The 21136-nt window shown below is 43.7% G+C and overlaps 1 protein-coding gene across 1 annotated transcript in view; it reads left to right on the top strand.

Moving 5' to 3' along the window:
- Positions 1–21136, top strand: part of LAPTM4B (lysosomal protein transmembrane 4 beta) — a 62802-nt gene that overhangs the window by 7006 nt on the left and 34660 nt on the right. Inside the window, exons 2-4 of the mRNA XM_054190023.1 lie at positions 10045–10156; positions 17126–17199; positions 17844–17966. Of these exons, the coding sequence (XP_054045998.1) occupies positions 10045–10156; positions 17126–17199; positions 17844–17966 (309 nt within the window). The remainder of the gene's footprint in view (positions 1–10044; positions 10157–17125; positions 17200–17843; positions 17967–21136) is intronic.

Here is a 21136-nt window from a genome sequence, read left to right as displayed (position 1 = left end):
TCTTCTAAGCATCTTTTGGAGAGTCCATGCATTTACTGAACTGTTTATTAGTCTGTAACACAACACAAGGATTTCTGATAAATTCTTTAAGCTCTAATCTCCTTACACTTGCAAGTTTTCTTATATCCCCAAATACCATGACAGGATTTTTCACAGAGTATATTAATCATTGCAACTATAGCTGATAATCTGCATCAGTTGTCCAGGATAATGACACAGTTCTCTCTTCTAATCGGCACAGTTATCAATTCAGAAAACTTTTGTAAAATACCCTTTTTTTTTCTTGTTAAGGACTTCAATTGGATAATAAATTCACTGTGATTACAAAGAACAGTTGTCTCCTTCCAGTGAGAAAACAGATGGTTTGTTGTAAGAGGAGCAAAGTTTACATAAATGCTCGTTAAAGGGAAGAAACCCATTAAGAGTCCAGTATGCTATAATTACATTTGGTTTTTATACAAAAATCATGAACATATTTATAGAAAGAGAGGAGGTATTACATTAATCAAGTAAAATGTGTTTAGAAGTTCTGTTGAAGGTTAATATGTATCTCCTAGTGAGCCAGAGGAGAACACATTAAGCTTCGTAAACTGATCGTTGATTAGACTGACGTCAGTGAAAATGCAATTAGTCTTATATATTCCTGGACATATGGAACGGATGTTGCAAAATAGCCAGGAATTAATTTCCTTGATTGCTTTATTTTTCTCTGGTTTTACTGTGGGGTTCATGCTTTGACTGTAGAGCTCTGAAAGCTTAAAGCGGCCAAGGCTTGAAAACGTGGACGGGAGTTTCTCTGACGTTCTGCAGCTGGGTTGCAGGTTTCAAGCCCCAGATCTCCAAAGAGCAGAATAGGAAGAGAAAAAAAGCCGTGTTCGTTGCCGAAGAGGCAAGAGAGTCCTCCTGGTTGATCTGAGGTGGTGCATCTGCCAGCAAGGCATCACCAAAGAAATAGTTTGGACTTGAGCCTAGCGTGCTGTTCCTGGACCTCCTGTGGGTCTGCTCTCTTTCAGATGTCTGCAGTCAGCTCTTGACTACCGTCATCCTAGTCCTCTGCTTTAGAAGAGATTTTAAAAGTGCTGTGGCTGTTTTTCATTTCATTGCTGGCTTGTGCTGAGCAAGGTCTTGTTCCATCAGGAGATATATTAAGCTACTTAAAACAGACAGGACAAATGCTTTTGGCAGAAACACAGGTTTGTGGGAGATTTTCACCTTGTGGAGGTGCATTTCCCAACTGTGAAACAGCTGTGCCCAGGCAGATCAGATACATGTGATCGTGTTGTTTGCTATTTCCGTTATTATCTGCACTGTACCATCCTTTGCGGTGCGCCTGCTTCTTCCACGCATAACTAAATCCCTGCCTTGGGTTGCGGAGGGATGCAAGGGTGCAGTTTGCTACTGACAGCCCTGGTCCCTTGCATGGCTTCTGTGGATATTGCCTGTGGTGACCACACAAGGATAATTATGGAAGGTTTGGTGTGTTTCGGTTGTGTCTTTCAATTCAGTGGGCATATGTCAAAAGTTGGGGCACACTCCTCTCACCAGCGCAGTAACACATGTCCAAAGAGGCTGGAGGTGAGTCTGAGCACAGACAGTGTCACGGGCTGGCGTGGATAAGACACAGTAGCTGCTGGCCAGGGCCGGCTGCCTTGGGCAATCCAGCCCAGGTCCTCAGTTACAGCTGCGTTGACTGCCCCATTCTCTGTCACGAGCCCACACTAAGGTTTTCAGACCCATGGGAGCTGCCACAGCTCACACCAACAGCGAGACTTTAACGGGTCCACCCTCAACCTTTCACAGTCACCTGCAAGTCTCAAAAATCCATTTTTGGCAGTTAAGGACAAATGCAGAAACCAAGCAAATCCCAACTGACCAGCTGAACAACTCTTTTTCTAATAAGATTTTAATGCATACCGATTCTTTGCTAGCTCTCCACAGCATCCTGAACCAAGATGTGCTTTAGCAGAAACTGTGAGTTGGTCTGGCAACGGCATAACTTGAACACGGGTATATGATTACATTTCCCCCGGGCTGGGCAGAAAACCTCAGCAATCATTTTCAGGGCTTTGCTCAGATACAGGTTCAACTTTCTTCAAATACAATGTAAAAGTAAGAAAGAATCCACTGATAAATTTGCATACAAACATCCTATTTCCTTAAACCATGAAAGGACTAAGATTAAGTGTATAACAAATTAAACTCTGTCTCTAGGGAGGCAGAAACCCCTAGTGTGCATCCTGCACAGTCTGCCCATCTAATTTTTTTTTCTTTAAATTTAGTCATTACCATATTTCATTAATGACAGACCTCTTGTGGTTTGGGTTTTAGGACTGTTAAAAGGCTGGCAGGAGGCAGTAGTTGAGTCATTTGTATAGAAGAGTGCTGATAAATTATGCTGGACTTCCCATATCAATTTAATCAGCATAGCCTTTGAAGTTCAGTGCTTAGTGTCATTATAATAATAAAAGTTGAGATTATATATAAAGTCTGATTAAAATATTTTACACAGCTTTCTATTATATGCTCTCTATAGTATGTACTCTGTAATATGCCAGGCTGAGCCTCCCTGGATCATTCTTTGAATTCTCAGGAGTAATATGGAAAAATAAGCAACAGGAATTGCAAGCTCTACCCTGTCTTCTCCAGATTAAAGAACATAAAAACTTAATTGCTACTTTTGATCTGACTAATGCTCTCCCTATTCCAGTGGAGTATTTCAGGTAGCAGCTGGAAACACGTGCTTTAAGAAACCACACAGAGAAGTAAGAAAGAATGACTTGTGCAGGGGAGACATTTTATTTTATTCTACTATTATTTTAAGGTTGGGCAACAACTTGAAGCAGGAAGGCCTATATTTTGTTTTTAAGGTGCTTTGTAGTACGACTAGGCACTTGCGTTTCCTGAATAAACAGCTCATCGTTTTCTGTACTCCTCCAGCCTTTTGGCTTCAGTAATAATGTCTGATAATGAGTTTCACTGGTGAAAGGGGTGAAGGATTCCCTTTTAACTTAACTCTACGTGGTCATCTTTCTGTTTCCCTTCAGACTGTTATGTTTCATTGGGTGAAAAGATGACTAAGTGCAGCTGGATTCCCTTCCTTGGACCATTCACTATTTTGTGCATCGCTAAGACATCTGCAGTTTTTCCCCCAGCGTTGGAGACCTGACACGTTTTCATTAGCATGAGGCAGAAGGCTTACACAGCAGAAAAAAAGAGAGAGGTATCTACTCTGACAGCCACTGTTCTCCTACTCCTCCTTTCCTAGGAGTTCGAGCCACTCAGTGACGTGCTCAGATGTGGGTCCTGGGTTCTGCGTGCCCGGAGGAGGAAGATGACTAAAATGTTGCCGTGAGATCTGTAAAGAAGCTTGGGCACACAGGGGGGACACCTCGTTACTTCTCACATTGTTTGCCTGCTCTCCACGGCAGTCAGACTGCTGTAAAACCTTAATTGCTAAAATTGCCGCCTCCTTTCCTCTTTAATCAAAATTCAGGAAAATAAAATATACTTTGCCTAATAGGGAGAGAGAGAGAGAACAGATAGAAAAATCTGCCTGTACGGGGCACAAACTTTAACTCGTCATCAGTGACAACAAAAGAAGTTTGGGAAAGGTGCCTCAGCACAAACCTACCCTGAACTATTGAGTTAAACTTGACTTCTTTTTTCCCCTTTTGTAGGGTTCTTTTGGCCTCTTGATGAAGAAAAGTGTTCTTGCTTCCATGCTAAAAGAAAAAAAGCAAGAAAAATGCAAAAAGCATGCCAAGTGGGGAGGCGAAGGTAGATGGAGAGAATTAAGGTTGTTGACTTACCTTAATTATATATTTTCCATACATTCTTACTTTCCTTAACAGTGATACTGACTTCAAATACCCAAATATTCTAAAATACTTACAGACTTCAGCTGTTAGTTTAGTTTCAAGGAGCAAAACAGTTTAAGATTGGGGTTTTGTTTCTCCAGGAAACAAACACCTAGAGTCATAAACTTACCTTGAGTTTTTGGAAGGGGGATGCAGGGTATGTGGTTTTGCTCGAAACTTTCTTCAGTTTTATTAATACCATTTAGGAATCCATACTAGCAAAATTAATGTCATCGGTGACTTGCTCCAATAATGTGTCTGTAGAGGGCAACAAACTAAATCCTGCCAGTTTTGTGGGTTTTTAAAAATATGCTAGAATTGCATGCGCCAGTTCAAAGCCTGGCTAAGGTTTGGGAGCCTTGGTCAGCAACACCCTGAGGTGGCTCACTCTCCAAAGTCCTCAGAGAAATCTGCTGTTATTTGTTGTTCTGAACAAAACCCCATTTTTGTTCAGAAACGTCATCTCCTCTTTCATCTGGCAGCTCATACCATCTCAGGCTATAAACTACAGTGAAGTTACAGAGTAGTTACAGTGACGATGTAAACTACTAGCTGCCTGTATCAATCCCAGTATTATAATTCGCTGATACAGATTACAGAAAACGGGGGGGGGGGGGTTAACCCAGAATGACTGTGTTTTCATCAAATCTATTTTTTTCATTATTTTCTATAAAAACAAAGCTTATCTTCGCAGTTTTCTGGTTTTCTCCCCTCATTGAAAAGTATGGGGGATTTATACCCAAGTGTTAGCGCGATGTTCACTGCCATTAAAACATCTCTCTGGAACTGTAAAGGGTCCCCGACAGGGAGCGCAGGCAGTGACTTAGTGCTCCGCCAGCGCAGAGATTTAAGGAGCGTGCTTAAGTGGATCTCTCTTGAGTTCAGTGAGGCTGAAAACAGACCCAGAATTAACAGTGTGTGCACATCTTTCGCCGCATAGACAGCAGCCAGACGGTTACATGCATGGATTCAGTTATAAATTGAACCCTCAATATAAATAAATCTAGGGGGGTTTCTTACCTTTTTCCTATAAATATAAGGACCTCTCTTCACTGCATTAGAAAGTCTTGGGAGAACTGTAGTAGACTATTTATAGAGGGGACCCTGTGGACTTCAGTAGAAACACTGGTGTATTTTTAATGCAGTGTATCAAGTTAATGTAAGCTTAATATTTTCTCTTCTATCAGCAACCTGGTCTAGTGGGTGGCGTCCCTGCCCGTGGCAGGGGGGGTTGGAACTAGCTGATTTTTAAGGTCCTATCCAACCTAAACCATTCTATGATTCTAAACTCCTTTATCAGAGCAATTTTATTCCAACACTTGACTGTAAGCTGGAGGAAAGCAGGGACAACTTAAGCCATTGTAACTCCTGAAAATTCTTTTAGTATTTACAGACATCTATGTAAGTTGCTGGCTTGGGCATTTCTCTGTCTGCTTGAGTTAGGAATCAGCAAAAGATCTGTGTTAACGACATGCTCTTAGGACCTACTGGAATTAATTTTATTTTAGACGAGCTGGGATAGATATCATGCAGCTGCACTTCTGTGAAGGGTCTGAAATTATAGCGGTACTCATTTTCTCATCACCTGTTGATGCAGTGGTTCCTGACACCTTCCCTCCCCTGCATTTTATCTCCACGGGTCACCGCAGTTCACTGCTGGTCTCTGGAACAAATGATGGGAAAAGGCGGCAACTCACTCATTGGTGGCAGAGGTCTGAAATTTTAGCGCATGACGTAGTTTCTAAACGCTGGGTGCTGTCTGTGGAAGACATGGGGTTGCTTCCTTGCATCCTAAACGCTGCACGTTCCCTCTAGCAGAGCTGCCTCACATCACACATAAGCTGCTGGTTCTTTATCAGGGTACAGATGGAAGCAGCAGCAGTGGCTGGCGGTGCCGGCCCTAGTCTCAGCACGTCCCGCCTTTCTCCCTCGTGCCTGCGTGCACCTTCTCTCACACAGTTGTTGCTGTTTAAAACATCTTCTACTCCAATCTGAAATTGTGTTTTGTAAGCCCAGAGCAGGAAATCCAAGTAATGCTCCGATATTTGGACCAGCTATCTCCTCCGTAATATTTCCTGTTTTCCCCTTTTGATTATACATTTCATTAACTCCACAAAGCAGAGCTATTTTCCTCCTCGACATTGGTGAGAAGGTGGATGTATTCCATCTGGTTGCCAGAGAAGCAAGATTTGAGGATTTTTTAAATGATTAGTTTATTTCTGTATCAGGGTAAGAAATACCTGGGTATTTCTAGGACTTTCTGCGGGATCTTTGTCCAGTCTCTCATTAGGGCACTCTGGGCACCATCCTGCAGGGGCTGAGGCCAGGTGCAGAACTGAGGGCTGATAATGAGGGTCCATCAACAGCCCCCAACGTGGCAGGTGATGAAGCAGAGCCAGGGGCCATCTAGTCACCCCAACCAGGAACAAAAGGGGATAAGACCAGGGACACAACTAGAGAGAAGCTACAACACGCATTCAAGGGGTCCATCCAGGAAGCATGGCTGGAGACCAGCACTCCTGTGGTGCCCCTGGCGCTGGGACTGAAGACCCCAGACTGAGCTGAAATGGGGTCCTGCACCATGGGCAGGGTGTGGGGAGGCCCAAGGTGGGGCTGGCAGGGCCACTAAGGCCTGTTGGTGGCCCTGGGGCTCCTCTCCTCTAACTGGGTAGCAGCAGGACCCGGTGGTCATAGTTCTGACTTGATAGTGCAAAATCTTGCATTTTATTCTTACCACTTAACACCACCCTGCTGCATGTTCATGAACGTTTTCCGGTTTCCCTATCCATAAATGGAGAATGACGTGTCTCATTGGGAACGTGTAGGGCTTAGTTGTTTGCTGAAACCTTGCATAACGGGTATGCTTCCTAAGCATTGTTAATTAGTTGTTACACTATTTGCTGCTGAAGGAATGTAAAACACCTTGAAGGGAATCTTGGCCTTATTGAGAGAGCAGGAAAATCTCCTTTGCTTTTCCTAGAACAGGGATTTCAACTCTCATGCCAACCGCATATATCAACAGAGAATCACTTAATGCTCTTGTCCTTGATTATGTGTCCTTGGAAGATGCTACATCAGTAAGTTTTTAGGCATGTTAAATTTATGCATTAAAGCATTTTTCAAAACTCAACGGTCACATCGCTTTCAAAACAAAAGAAAAACCCTAACAAATACAATACACCCAACTGTGCACACATTTCTTCTCAGAGAAGGAGGGTGAGCAAATAAACACATGGTGTATTTCACTTGCGCTGCTGACAGCACAGTTGGAAGGGGCTCAGAGATCGTTATGAGGATCTCAAGAGAACAACCTGGTAGAACAGAAAAGTGATGCAGTAAAGAGCATTAGAGAGATTCCTACTGACCGCAGCAGACTTCAGATCAGGCAAACACAATCTGTGTCTTACACAGAGACTTAAAGGCAATGCTGACAAACACGTAATCTGAATCTGGACATGTCCGTATGGAGAAATTAGAGTGCCCAGGTCAATATTTTATGAATCTTCCTGACTATATCTGTACAAAAGATTAAACTTGTATGCCTTTAAAATAGCAACACTGTATACGCTTACAGTTTCTGATTGCTCGGTTATTTTGAGTACTCTTCTTAAGTAACATGTTTATTACTGGCATATATATCCTCTAGCCTCCTGAAAAGGAAGATCAGGCAAGAACTGGATTGCAATATAAAGCTATACATCATGTGAAAAATTAGTAGGGTATATAGAATGTAACTTTGAATCTTGACAGTCATCTGATCTGTCTTCAAACCAGGACAAGACCATCTATGGCTACAGCATTCCTGACACAAAGCTGTTGAACTGTTCTATGAAAAAATGCGGTAATGAAGATCTCTAACCCCCTCCAGACAATCTCTTCTGCTGTCTGATTGTTCTTATTGTTCAGCAAGCTGCCTAACCTAAATTTCCTTTTGCTGTAATTTAAATCTGGTACTTTACTCATCTCCCAGCGGATCTGGAGAAAAGTCTGTTGCCTCCTTTTCCTCGCCTTTCTGCACGTAAGAGACTGAAAGCATCTCCCTCCACCTTCTCCTTGCTAAACAACTCCATTTTTTTCCCTATCAGTCACAGTTTCCAGATGTCTGATCACGCTCTGTTCTGTTGCAGGATCTTCCTCAGGGTTTTTCTTGGTACATTTTAGAAGGACTTTGACCTGGGCCCTTTCTGCAGAGGCCCTGGGGAGGGCAAGTGGGAGGATGACTTGTGCATCTAATACCCAGGTTTCAGCAGTACTGGCCACCACCATGTAGCTGCAAAGATGAGCTCATGGGGTGGCACTGGGTCATGTTCAGTTCATTGACTGTCATACCCAGGCTACTTTCTAAGGAACTGTTACAGTTATTTCTCCTCTTGTTCTTCTCCACTTTGTCACAAAAGTGATGCTCTATGCTTGCAGGTACTGAATTGTGCTCTGTTGTCTGAATTCTGCCATAACTGGTCAAAATCTTTTTTAATCTTATCTCCTAAAGTGCTTACAGCTTGGCATTGTCTGAAAATTAAAGAAAGGTATAAGTCACAAGTGACTTGAAAGCCCAAATCTTTCAATGATACCGGAAAGCCCTGATTAATTTATCTTCTGTGCTGGCTGAGAATCCTTGACAACTATTCTTTCACTACAACTGTTCAGCTGGCCATGCACTCACCTTCCTGCACTTTCAACCAAACCTGGTTTTCCTAGCTCATTTATGAGAATCTCATAATGTCAAAAGGCTTGCTAAGATGCAAAGACACGATATTTACTGCTTTTTCCCTGTCCACAAGGCCTCTTCGCCTGTCAGAGAAGGAAAACAAGATGAATTAATTATCGTTTGTCCTTGACAAGCCCATAGTGATTGTTGGTTATGACCATACAAATTTGAAGTGCTAATGGGGAGACTGCTTGATTGCCTGTTCTCAGATTTATTTTGTTCTTAAACCTCACAATCTAGCTAGAAATTCTTTACATGGCCTTCCTGCTTTGAAGCGGCAAAAACTGTGCTTGTTCTTTCCCCATCCCGTGAACGCAATCTATTCTCAACAGTTTTTTCAAAGATCATTGCTAACAGATGTGGTATCAGCTAAACTTGTTGGAATTTGCCTATCAAAAAGCATTTATCTTACCCAAGAAATTCTCTGGTCTGTTAGGTCTTATAATAGCCTTTGTTCCTACACCTTTTTGCTGCTGTTAGTAACCTGTGATCAGATTAGAGTGACTTCGAAGTGAAAGGCAAAGCAATAAAAATCCATCTTTTCCAGCATACTCTATTATCAGCTTTCTTCTCTCCGTTCTCCTGTTCATCAGTTATCCTCCTAGTTTTGTAGAATAATCTTTTAGCCAGGCTGCATTATTTCATGCAGAGCAATCTTCTTTTCTGCAATTAGCCCTCTTCGCTTCAGAGCGATACAAGCATTTTGCTCAGATTTGTTTTAAAATATAGCTCTTGGCTACCTCTGTGCTCCTCTCATAGCTGATACTTGGCAACCTGCTTCTACTGAAGCACCTGATACTATATCCTTGCATTTTATGCACTCATTGCATTTCATAGCCAAGGCCTCAGTGTATGTGAACGTCCATCGGTGCCATATGACACAGGAATGTGCGCATCAGACATCAGGCTCACGTTGCCACCTACTCCGGTCCCCTGAAAGACCTCCTCGTCTAATAGCTCATGTGAACCAGCTCATCACTCACGGCCTCTTAAAATTCAGCCTCTTCCAGCAAATCATCCCCTCTTTGATCACCTAGCCATTTCACAGGGCCTGTCCCCAATTCTAGCTCTGCCTTGACTACAATAGTCCTTGACTACAGCACTCATTTGTAATAATCTCAAAATGATTGGTTTTAATTGATTTTAGTTTTTGCAACAGAACAAACCAAAGTGGGTGTGCTAACACGGTTTATAATCCGAAAGAGCAGCGGTAACTTTTCTGACGGTGCGGGAGAGAGTCAGAACGAAAAGGGGTAATCCACGTTTCGTTTCATTTTCCTGCTGCCACTCGGGGAAGAAATACGTCCTATTTACTCGGGTCCAGAGAAACTAATTGCAGTGTTAGTTAAATACTACAGTTATACAGTTGGAAAACAACCTCTGCCATAGTTGGCAGGGACCGTGGTGTGTATACGGTGCCCAGAGGTTTTTCACGGTTACTTTCACAGCCTGACCCTTTTCCCTTTTTTCTCTCTGCAGATTATTAATTCGGTGGTATTGCTGATTCTGCTGAGCGCCCTCACCGACCCTGACCAGTACCACCTAACCAGTGCTGAACTGGGAGGTGAATTTGAATTTATGGATGATGCCAGTAAGTACAAACTGCCTAAAAACTAGCACTCTTTGCTCCAGCGTTTATGTAAGTCTTCTATCATTTCACTGATTACTGTCCTTTGGTTATTGCTTCCCCTTGCTATCTTACAGGTGTATTTTTATTAGTAATAAATATTAGTAATGTTAGTAATATATATAACACTAATATTTTTATTAGCAAGCCATCTGCTCTGCTGTGTCCTGGCTCGGCAGGGGCAGAGCCAAGCCTTGCCATGGAGATGTCATCCCTCAGCATGATGCTGAAAGCCCCAGGGGGATTTTGCAAGACACAGGGAGACATGGAGCCTCTGCACCTCCCAGCACCACGTCCCGAATTGCCTGCACAGGCACAAGAACCCGTAATGCTATTTATGTAACTGGCGGAGTGTCTTCATTCAAGTTGTACATATTTACACACCCCCTCATGTGCACATGGCGTGACTTGCACAAACCTGTTGTGATAGATGCAAGTATAAATATTAGCTGTATAGTCATAGGCGTATCAGTGATAACACAGGGCTGCTTCCTTCTCTCACCAAAGGACACCATAGAAAACCTTCAATACAATTTCAGGGAAGGGTGAGCCAGGCCATTTGTGTCTCCTGCAAAAACCTCTCCTTTGCAAATGCTGCTTTCTTCCACGACTGTTCCAAATTATTTGTTGATGTTTGGTTTGTTGATTTGCTTTAACCATTTAATTCCTATCCACAAAAGTTTTCCCGCAATGTTATTTCGATTAAAATGTCTGTTTATTTTCACTTCTGCTCTCAAGATTTTTGCATTCAACATTTTTCACAGTAATCTTAAACAAGGTCTCCTGCTAGCTACGCTGGTGCTCAGAATCACACCCATCCACAGCAAAAGGCTCAGAGTCATTTCCTCATTCCTGCTGAAGTCAATAAAAACATCCGTAAGAAAAGGAATAGCCCCACACGTGAGAAAAATGATTGCAGCCATGGTGTGTCAGAGCTGCTGCGTATCAGTTAGGGGATGCTTATTTCTACAAGGTCTTAAGCACAGATATGCCTTAAGGGTTTACATTTAATTAATAATAAGGGGCAATTGCTACTTTATTGTGTCTTCGTTGAAAAACCACCTACAACTTCCCACTAAAAATCTTTTTATATAACTGGATTTAAGAAAGTAAGGACCGTAGTAGATACAGATGGGCTCCTAGCTGATTCTGACATATTAAAACTGACTGCCTTGTCCTAATTCTCAGAGATTAACCTTGGTAATAACTGTCTGTCAGTGTGGTTTTATATAGCTGACATCAGAGGCCTGCCAGTGCCCAAGGCTTTAAAATAGTAATTCTGTTTTGTAATGCAATAGCTGTCAGATCAAGTACATTGGGGATTTCCATCTACACTTGAAAATTGTATTTTCTGTATTTTTTTTTTATCAAGGCTTCTGAAGTGAACCCTGCAAGACTGTAAAAGGATGGCTTGTGGGCCAAGCGACCTCATTTCCATTCAGTAAAGGGAACATTTCACAGGCAGTTAAATTACGAATGAACGTTTGAATTAATGTCTCCTTTTATTCTTTGACTCCCTCTGGTTTAGTACGTTACTGAGTAAAGGCAGCTCAATCAAGCTACTGGCTTTTATAGTTACTGGAAATAGCTGGCAGGAGATATTTTTTTTTCCTTCTTTTCTTTAAGTATGACTGCATTTGTTCAAATACAAAGAAATGTTTTCTTACGAGATAAAACATCAGACAAACCTCCACATGCTCTTCTCTTGCCCTACTTTTATTTGTCTTTTTTGAAGAAATGTTTCCCAGGTTAACTGCATGTGCTGAAATTCCTAGATGTGAAACCATGTGTATGAAATACAGGAAGATACATTAATTTTTGCCCTAATTAGAGTCCCAAAGTTGTTATCTATATGTACTTGTGTTGATCAATAGTAATGATGGTAATACCAGTAGCCATTATTACTTATTTCGATGCTCCTATCGATAGCTAAAAATAAAAAAAAATGCAGACACAGAGTTTGCATGTAATATTGTCACTCCCTTTCCCTCCCTCCTCAAATAGGCTTTTTCATAAAACAACTGAAAATATCAGCTGGAAATAAACTTATCAGCTGAGTCACAACAGTGGAATTATGGCCAGCCTGAAGTTAATGACAAATTTCTCTCGACTTCTAAGAAACCAGGATTCCCACAATATTAGTATTCATATTTATTTCTGGCCTGATTTATGGAAAATTTTCAATTTTCTGTTCCAGCAGCGGGAAAAATGCCTGCCGCCTGCAGAGCCAGAGCCAGTCTAGTGCAAACTGCTTGAAAATGCCGGTGCAGCATCCGTGCTTCTGTGAATGGCTGCTCAGCCTTAGCTTCAGGATTTCCTGTGGTGCCCGGGGCATTGCCAGAGGCTCCAAAATGCCTGTTTGATTAAACAGAGAAAGGATTTACCTGAGCACTTAGAAAAAGCTGTAGGCTATAGCTTTTCCCTTCTATTCTAGAAAAGGAAACAAGGGGGGAAAAAGGCTGCCAAGACTTGCCATGCGGCAGATGGAGGTACTGGAAGACACCAGCGTGTGCGGTTTGGCTGGCTCTCCGAGACATACACCTCAGAGCTGGGGAAAGCACTGGGCATCCTCCTGTGCTGGATATTCAGCTGAGCCCATTTAGTCTCATCTTTCTCTTTATTATTTCCTTAGGGCCCGAGGGAGTTCATGAACTAGAAGCTGCACTAGGAAAAATTAAAAACGCGTGAGCTGCCCAATGTAATACTGCTGCTGTTAGAAGACTAATAATCTCTACATAGGAGATGGAAAAACCCTATAAATCATTTTGAGTTCATGGAGTGTTTCACCTGAACCCCCTGCTCAGCTTCTCTAGATACACAGACCACAGTCCTGACAGGTCAACAGCCCAAACAAGCAGCGAGTGTTGCTTGGTTTTATTTACTGCCTTCACAGTGTCACAGATGTGCGTGGTACTTCATAAGCCACAGGGACTGAAATCCTATGTATGCCCTATAGAAACTGAGGGGAACTTTGACAGCGATGTCAGCAACTCAGGCCAAAATCCGCCCGTGTCGCTGCCCTGGGAGAGGAAGACGAGACAAGCAGAGATCTCAGGGCAGGGCAGGATAATGTGATGGATGGTCTCTCTGTCATACGTGACATGCATCCAGGACTTAAAAAGATTAGTTCAAATAGAAAAATTTTAATAGAGAAATCTACACACAGCAGGCTTGGACTTCTGTTGGGGGGTAAGTGGGAGTGGTAGAGCAGATACCCTTCCTGCCCCAATCCATCAACGCCACCCGTGTAGCATGAGCCCCATGGCACAGGGAGGGGGTAAAAACTAGATCCCGGACCCAGAATAGCATATTCAGGGCTGCACCATCCCCTCTAGCCTTATCCTCTGGAGTAAATGAGCTGGGCTCAAAGATGCAGAAAACTCCTTCCTTCTCATTGGCCTCCTTCCTTTGCCGGAGAGAAAATGCCACCGCGGCACAGGCTGCGACCCAGGAGGCTGCACGGTGGCTGGCAGCAGCGGCACCGAGCTTGCACAAGCAGCTTGGGAGGAGAGAGCGAGGCAGTAATCCTTAGCTGGCAGTAAGGAGCCCAGGCTGCTGCATAAATAAGGGTAGGAGGGTGGGCAAAACTGCCTGAGGATTGCAGGCTGCTGATCAGCAGCTTTCTGGCCCTTGCTGTCGGAGCTGAGAGCCAGCAATTAACTCCAGGGCTGGGGCAGGTGATGAGCTGGAGGATTTTGAGGTCTCCATCATTCCACACAGGTCCTGGCTCAGGGACTGGCCTCACTGGCTCCTCCTCCCTCTCCCCGCAGCACCCACCACCAGCCTCCTCTGCGAGAGGAGAGGGCAAGGCAAGGAAATACTTGTGAGATGGATTCGAGGGAGCTCCAGCTGCAGAGCTTGCTGTGCACACAAGCACCCCATGGCAGGAGCTCTGCCCAACCCCAGAACCTTGTCCCCAGTGCAGCAGGAAGGTAGGACCTCACTGCAAGGTATAACAGGAAAAAAACCCAACTGGTTTCTTTAAACTCAAGCAGAAAACTCAAAAAGCCGTCTAGGACAATAGGCTGTGTAACCACTGCAGTGGTCCAAGCACAGCCCTTCTAGCCACGGATGACACACAAAGTACAGCATGGCTGGAAAAAAATTCACACACTCTTAACTTCTCATTTAATGTGCTACATATCTAGTTTCATGCTGATTAATTGAAGCCGACACATCTCAAAAAACCCAATGAAGCCTTAAATGAGAAAGAACCAGCTTGAGCCAACTAGGACTTGGCACGGCGAAGCACAGCTAGAGAGACACGGGAGACGGGGAGTATGAGTGGGTCAGACCAGAACTTCAATGTCAAGTTTATCGCAGTTTGCTAAGCTCTGGCTCTGAACTAGTACTGCCACGGTGACCGGCAAAGCGAGGCCTGTGACTGCTGCATCTGCTGCAAATGACAATGACAGCAGCTTCCCCTTGGATACAGGGAGTAGGTGACTGGCACTAAGAACAGACAGAACAAATACATGAGAAGTGCCTTCAAACTGAGGGTTAAAATAAAAATATAGATCCAAGAAACTCTTTTACAAGAGGTTCAATTGTGGCTAGTGGCTACAGGCAGCCATTTCCACTTCTCCTTTTCTTTCATTACCTCGATTGTACCTGGTCTATTCAAAATCATTTCGATTTCACAGGATGTATGTGGGCAGCCAGAGTAAATGGCCACACAATTAAGAATGTCTGAAGAGCCTGCAGTACCTTTTATTAGTAAAGGTTTGTTTTGTGGGTGCTTCTTCCTCTTGAGGGCAGAATTCGGATCACCTCTAACAGGCACGGCACAGCCTTACAGCTCCTAAAAAGCTGGAGACTGGTCATGGCAATGCAGCTCAGTCGTCTGTGGTGGACGTCCAGATTCTCTACGCAGTCAAAGAGGAGAAGGAGGTGCCTCTGAAGAGCAATTTGGGATGAAGAGCAATTTGGGATGCACTGAGATGTCACCCCTTCCTGAATTACCTCCTGCTACCTCCTGATGGCATTTCCAAGTGCCCACAAGCCGAGATGCATAAAGCCACTGGCTAGGAAGCAGTGAGCTGAGTGCTGGTGCCTCTCCTGGCTGAGACCTGCTTATTTTGACAATAAGACAAAGATGCAAGCACTTGCATTGTGGGTAAGAACATCTGGACTCCAGGCCCTCATCAGACTACAGTGGTTTAAATGTGTTCCTCCAAGTGCCCAGAAAAGGGGACCCATTCACTAAATCAGGAAGTAGCCTGCAACAGGGCTTCTTTGGTTTGTATTTGAGTCCTTGTGCAATCACAAGGACAAAATCTGGGGCCAAGAGAGAGAGGGCAAGAGTTCTGAAAGCCAGGACACAGGCAGTGTCCTGGAAAAGGGGAGATCTAGGTTCCTAAGTCCTTGATCCTGCTGTTGGTAGGCACAGCACACAAGGAGCCTGTATCCCAGTGTACATAAGCACCCTCTGGACATGCCCTCACCAGCCAGCAACAGTCACTGCTTGATCATTTTTCCACAAGCTTCACAAGTATCAAGTTCCTCTGTTCCCTCAGGTAGATGAGGATCAAGGACTGGGTCCTTTGTCTTCTACATGGATGATCATAATTGTAGACTGGAAAATATGACAGACAAGATTTAGTGTCTGTCCTTCCTTTTCAGCCATGACCAGGGTGAACCGGCGCTGCTGCCTGGTGGTGGTAGGTGAGACCTGTCAACAGCTGCCCGATCAGGACCTTTCAGGGACTTTGATGCAGGCTCCAGGGCACCTACCCAGAACCTCATTTTGATGCAGCCAGGGAGGTGGAGGGACTGTCCCATGCTGTGGGATGCTCTTCATCACATGCTGAGTTAGATGCTGTGGCAACTCTGTGATCAGATGGAGGCATCTTCACATTTTGAGTGCCTCCAAAGTCAAGCAGTGATGGGTAGTGAAGAGCTTAAACACTGTCATGTATTTGTGTGTCTCAAGTCCACCAAATGTCTCATCAAGGCAGGTAGTTTAAATGCACCTGATGTCAGCAATGCGATCAGCAGGTACCTCACAGACACAGACAGAGGTGGGATGTCCTATATACTTCATGTCCTCTCTCCTCTTTGTGCACTGGCTTAGCCTCAGAAAAGTAGTTGCAAACTTCAGTTGCGCTCCCAAATGCACTATAAGGTCAGGCTCAGAAATACACTTCTGATATCCTGACTGTGGCCTGTAATGGGAGATGTATACAAAAAGACCAAACATATGTAATTTTTTCCCCCAGGGTCTCCCTCCAGCTGTATGTGGCTTAGGAACTCCTTAAATCCAATGAAAAGTTATTTGAAATCTGAGCAGCAATAGAAGAAAAAGATAGGAGTCCTGTAATTACTCCAATCAAAACCTTAAAGAATATTTTCCTTCCTTTACTACTTCACCTTTCCTGACAGTTAATATACTCATTAATAAACGTTATATCTCTGTAGTATTCTTGGTTGAAATGAAAATTTCCAAGATGTTATTTCTGCTCTAAGATGCCTCTACCTGCCAGTTTTGCTTTTAAAAATTCATTTCTCCTTTTCCAGAGTTTTGAGAGATATGTGAGCAATAGTGAGCAGCTATTAGTGCAAAAACAATCTGTAGTGCAGAAAAGCAGACACTTTCTGAGTATAGATGTCATTATCACCAGCAAAATAGTCTTCTTGTCAAGACTGCTTCTGATTTTTGAAAATCCTCAGAAAAATTAAACCATTCATGGTGTATCAACTGCCTCATAGAGGCTGCAGAGGCTTGAACGCTGTAATCACTGTCTGTGCTTCTCATATTTAGGAGGTTTCCCACAAGACCCAGGGATTTCCTCCAGCAATGGCTGAATGATGCGTCCGAGCCCATTTCCACCCACTTCCCACCCTGCCCTTTGAGATGCTCTGCACGAGGTAGATGGCAAAATAACTGAACCAATCTCTGAATTTATCAGCAATCATTTTGTGTTTCTCTTCCAGATATGTGCATTGCCACAGCAATTTCTCTTCTTATGATTCTGATCTGTGCAATGGCTACATACGGCGCGTATAAGGTAATCCATTATATTCCGTCAAGACATGAATTAAGTGAACGATACAATCCCATAGAAACAAAATTAAGAAAATTGCTTTCTAGCAATTTCTTGTTTAGTTGCTTAGCTGAAAACTGAGAGGGGAAAACAAAAATGTCCAAGAGGCAGCAGAAGAGATTGCTTAGATGAGTGGTACCCCATGGCCCCGTGCTGCGGGCAGGAAGACTGCCCGGTTGTGTTGACTGACTGCAGTTTCAAATATGAGTAAGCTCTGGGCAAACCATGAATTCAGGGAACTAAATCTTGTTCCTACCAAAATTAAGGGGATTTTTTCCCATTCATCTCCCAAGCCTGTGGTTTTTTGCAATATTAATCCTATTAATAAGGGGAAAAATAAGTGTAATGTGGTTTCTAAATGTCCCAGTATAACAAGTCTTGGGACTTACACCACGCATATTACTGCAGTTCAGCAGCCAAGCTGGCTTAGCCAACCCTTTTGACTGAACGTCGTATTTCTTTTAGCTGGTTTAACAAATTCTTTTCTCTTATGGCTTCATGAAATGTAATGCATTCTGTCCAATATTCCTTATATTTTAGTGCAGAAAGACATATATCCTTCTATTTTAACTTGTGGCTGATGAGTTTTTAATATGTTTCCTTTTTAGCAACATGCAGCTTGGATCATCCCTTTCTTCTGTTACCAGATCTTTGACTTTGCTCTCAACACGTTGGTTGCCATCAGTGTACTTGTCTATCCCAGCACAATTCAGGACTACCTCCGCCAACTGGTAAATCACTGGATGTTCACAAGCCTTTGGGGGAAAAAAACCGTGCAAGATGCACTGTTTGTCCTGTCTTTCTAGCCAATGGTTTATTGCGGAATTCCTATTGACTGAAGTCCTTGAAAAGTCCTCTCAGTCTTTGCTAGTCTGTGTTCAACACCCTTGCAAGGTTACATTGCTAACTTATTCCAATATTTGTGTAGAGCTCTGGTGTTTTGCAATGTTGTGGAAGCTCTCAGCACTACTTCATTTGGAATGAGACTCTTATTGCAAGACATAGATAATAAGTAACTGCTCTTGGATTCAGAGTTAATGTATTCATATCCAGTGGCTTATTTTAGCTGCTATTTCAAGGATGTTTTGTTGCTCCTTTTAACTTATTTGGTGGCATTAACACAGATTTCATTAGGCAGGAGTTTTTATTCAAGGTAGGTTTATCTTTGCTAGAAAATATTGTGTCTTAGGGACAATTAGAGGCTGCCTTCTTGCCACGGTCTACTTTGGCCAAACACACATAGCCTGTATTGTGCAAGCTTACAGGATGTGATTGCAACCACCTACAGCAAAGACAAGAGCCCATCACCCTGTGCCATCGCAGGACCGTGTGCCCTGTCTGACAAGGTTCAGGTGGAGTTGCAGAGCTCTGGGAGAAGCAAACGCTGCTGCCGCATCTGAAAATCTGCCTTAAGAACCTGAATACAGATTAGCTTGGCTGTGAACTTTGTTATGTGGATGGAAAACTAGCTAGGGCAGTATAAATAACAGGTAATGAGAAACAGCAGGCAGATAAGTAGCCACACAAATCTGCGGGAAGAGGCAATCTGTCAAGCCAGCGAGAGCTGGGATGCATCAGGGACCTGTTATCCTTTGCCTTATTTAACACCCGCCAGCATTCACAGCTGATGCTACACTGGAAGAGAAGCAGAGGAATAATTCAAAAGGTTCTCAGAGATATGAGTGGAAAAGAGCAAATTACGGCCATGGCTTGGCGAGTGTTTGTAGCTGGCACTGCTGCTGGCTGGAGCCCTCCTGCCTGTCCTTCCCCTGCAGTCCCTCGCTCCTGCATCGCTGCCAGCCCCGCTCTTGTGGCAGCACAAGCGTCTGTGTGGCTGCAGGAAGTCCCCCCCTTCCCAAAGCATCAGTCGCCAACAGGTTTTACTCAGCCTGGGTCACTGTGCGAGAAGGTGAGGGTAGCAGGCTGTGAGCTGCGCAATGAAAAGCCCCAGCTCTTCTGCTGAAAACCGGGTGCCACATCTGGAGCTGGCTCACCAGGAGGGCAAAGTGCAGATAACTCTCTCGAAATGTCTGCTGAAACATCACTGTCGTTCCTGCAGGTAAAAAACCATAGTCCCTTCCGTAGCAGAAATACAAGGAGCAGACTTTGGAAGGTGTTGGGAATGGTGCAGCAGAGCAGTTTGTGAGCCGCCTTGCTGCTCTGGAGCATTAAAGCCTCTAGTCGCACACATCTTTGTCTTGCTGTTGTAAATCATTTTCCGGACTGGTAACGAAATGTCGCAAGGCTTAAGGAGTGCTAAACTGTCAGTGCTCAAAAGGGCAAGGGGGATTTCCGGGATAATTATAGGCTGATTAGCCTGACATTGCTACCAAGCAGAATAACAGAAGTCCTGAGACGAGAGTCAATTGATAAAGGATTAGACCAGAGGAATATGAGTAATGGCTGCCAGCACAGTTTCACGAAAATCAGTCCTGCAGGCAAACTCATTTTCTTTCACTGACAGGATTACTGGCTTCGTCAATAAAGAGGTGCAGGGGCATAATAGACTTTTGTAAGATGTTTGACTTCACAATGTGATGCTCAGAGCAACAATAAAGCGCTAGATCGATAAAGGATGTATCAAATGGATTAGAAGAGGGTAGCTGTCAGTCTCCAAAGGGTCGTGGTCAAGCCAACCATCTGCCAATGAGTTTCTATTTTGGGCAGAGGAAGGTCTCCCGGAATCAGCACTAGGTCTTATGCTCTTTTTGACTTCCATTAATAACCTTGGTACTCAACAGGCCATTCACAAAGGCTAACGTCAGCCTTGGGAGAGCTTCCCCAATCTCACTATATAGAGGGATCAAGTCCTCTAGTGGGAGGTTGTGAGCAGGAGCTATTCTGTGTCATCCTCTGAAAGACCCTATTGCCCAAAGTGAGCACGTCTCTGCATTTCCCAGAAGAAGTGCTTGTGCCTTTTCCCAGCAAAATCACTTCTAATAAAACCTGTGGCTGACACAGAGATTAATGAAGAAGTAAATAACACTAAGGACAGAGCCATTAATCAGTGTGAGCTAGACTGACTGAGAGCCTGAGTTCAGTCATTAATGTGTGCTACGTTGCTAAGCGAAAAAAAAAAGTTAAAAAAAGAGGAATATAAATGAGCATACAGTATGGCAACTGTACCTGGGATGCAGTGACCCTGTAAGCAGTCTAGGGAACCAAGTGCCAAAAGAAGGGTCCCCGGGTTTTTTGCTGTTCCCCAGAACTGCTCATGGGCTTTGTGGACAGAAAAAACCAGCAATGAACAATAACGGAGAGGACACTTCCCTTCTGGGGTGGTGACTAGATTTCATCTGTCTGTTTATGGGTATAAAGAACAATGCTTAAAAGTCCAAAAACATGCAGAAAAGTTCTTCCAAAAAGCTGGATACGTTGCAGCGTGAGGAGAGACAATCAGCTTTTCCTGCTTCATTTACCAAGAAATGAGACCAAGAGGTGATGCCGTTAGAGTTTTCATATGCAGAATAATGAGGTATTTAAAGGTTGTTTAAGTTAGATGAGAGGCATAATGATAATGAGCAGCTAAAAGCTAGTCCAAATTAAGTTCATTTAGAAAGAAGGAGTCATTTCTGTTTTGTCACTCACAGTGGAGATTAGTGATTGGCAAAAACTAGCAAGAGCTGTGATGAACTTTGCACAGTTAATGTCACCTGTTCGACAAAGTTTTGAAGCTGTTTTGAAGCTGTTCTGCTGCATCAGCTTTGAGGCTGTTTATGCCTCCTGTGTCTTAGCGGTGGTCCCAAGCACAAGAGGCTCAGCAGGAACCCCTCGTACCCTTACCCCGAAGGGCCACACCAGTTGGCAAAAGGTTGTTGTATTTGGTTCAGAGCAAATACACTCTGTCTGAGGGGGCAAAAGCAAAAGGGAGAGGTGAAGATCACATCCACTGGTGTCAGAT

This window comes from Rissa tridactyla, chromosome 2 (assembly GCF_028500815.1).
Source record: "Rissa tridactyla isolate bRisTri1 chromosome 2, bRisTri1.patW.cur.20221130, whole genome shotgun sequence".
Classification (NCBI taxonomy): domain Eukaryota; kingdom Metazoa; phylum Chordata; class Aves; order Charadriiformes; family Laridae; genus Rissa; species Rissa tridactyla.
This window is presented reverse-complemented; position numbering and strand designations above follow the sequence as displayed.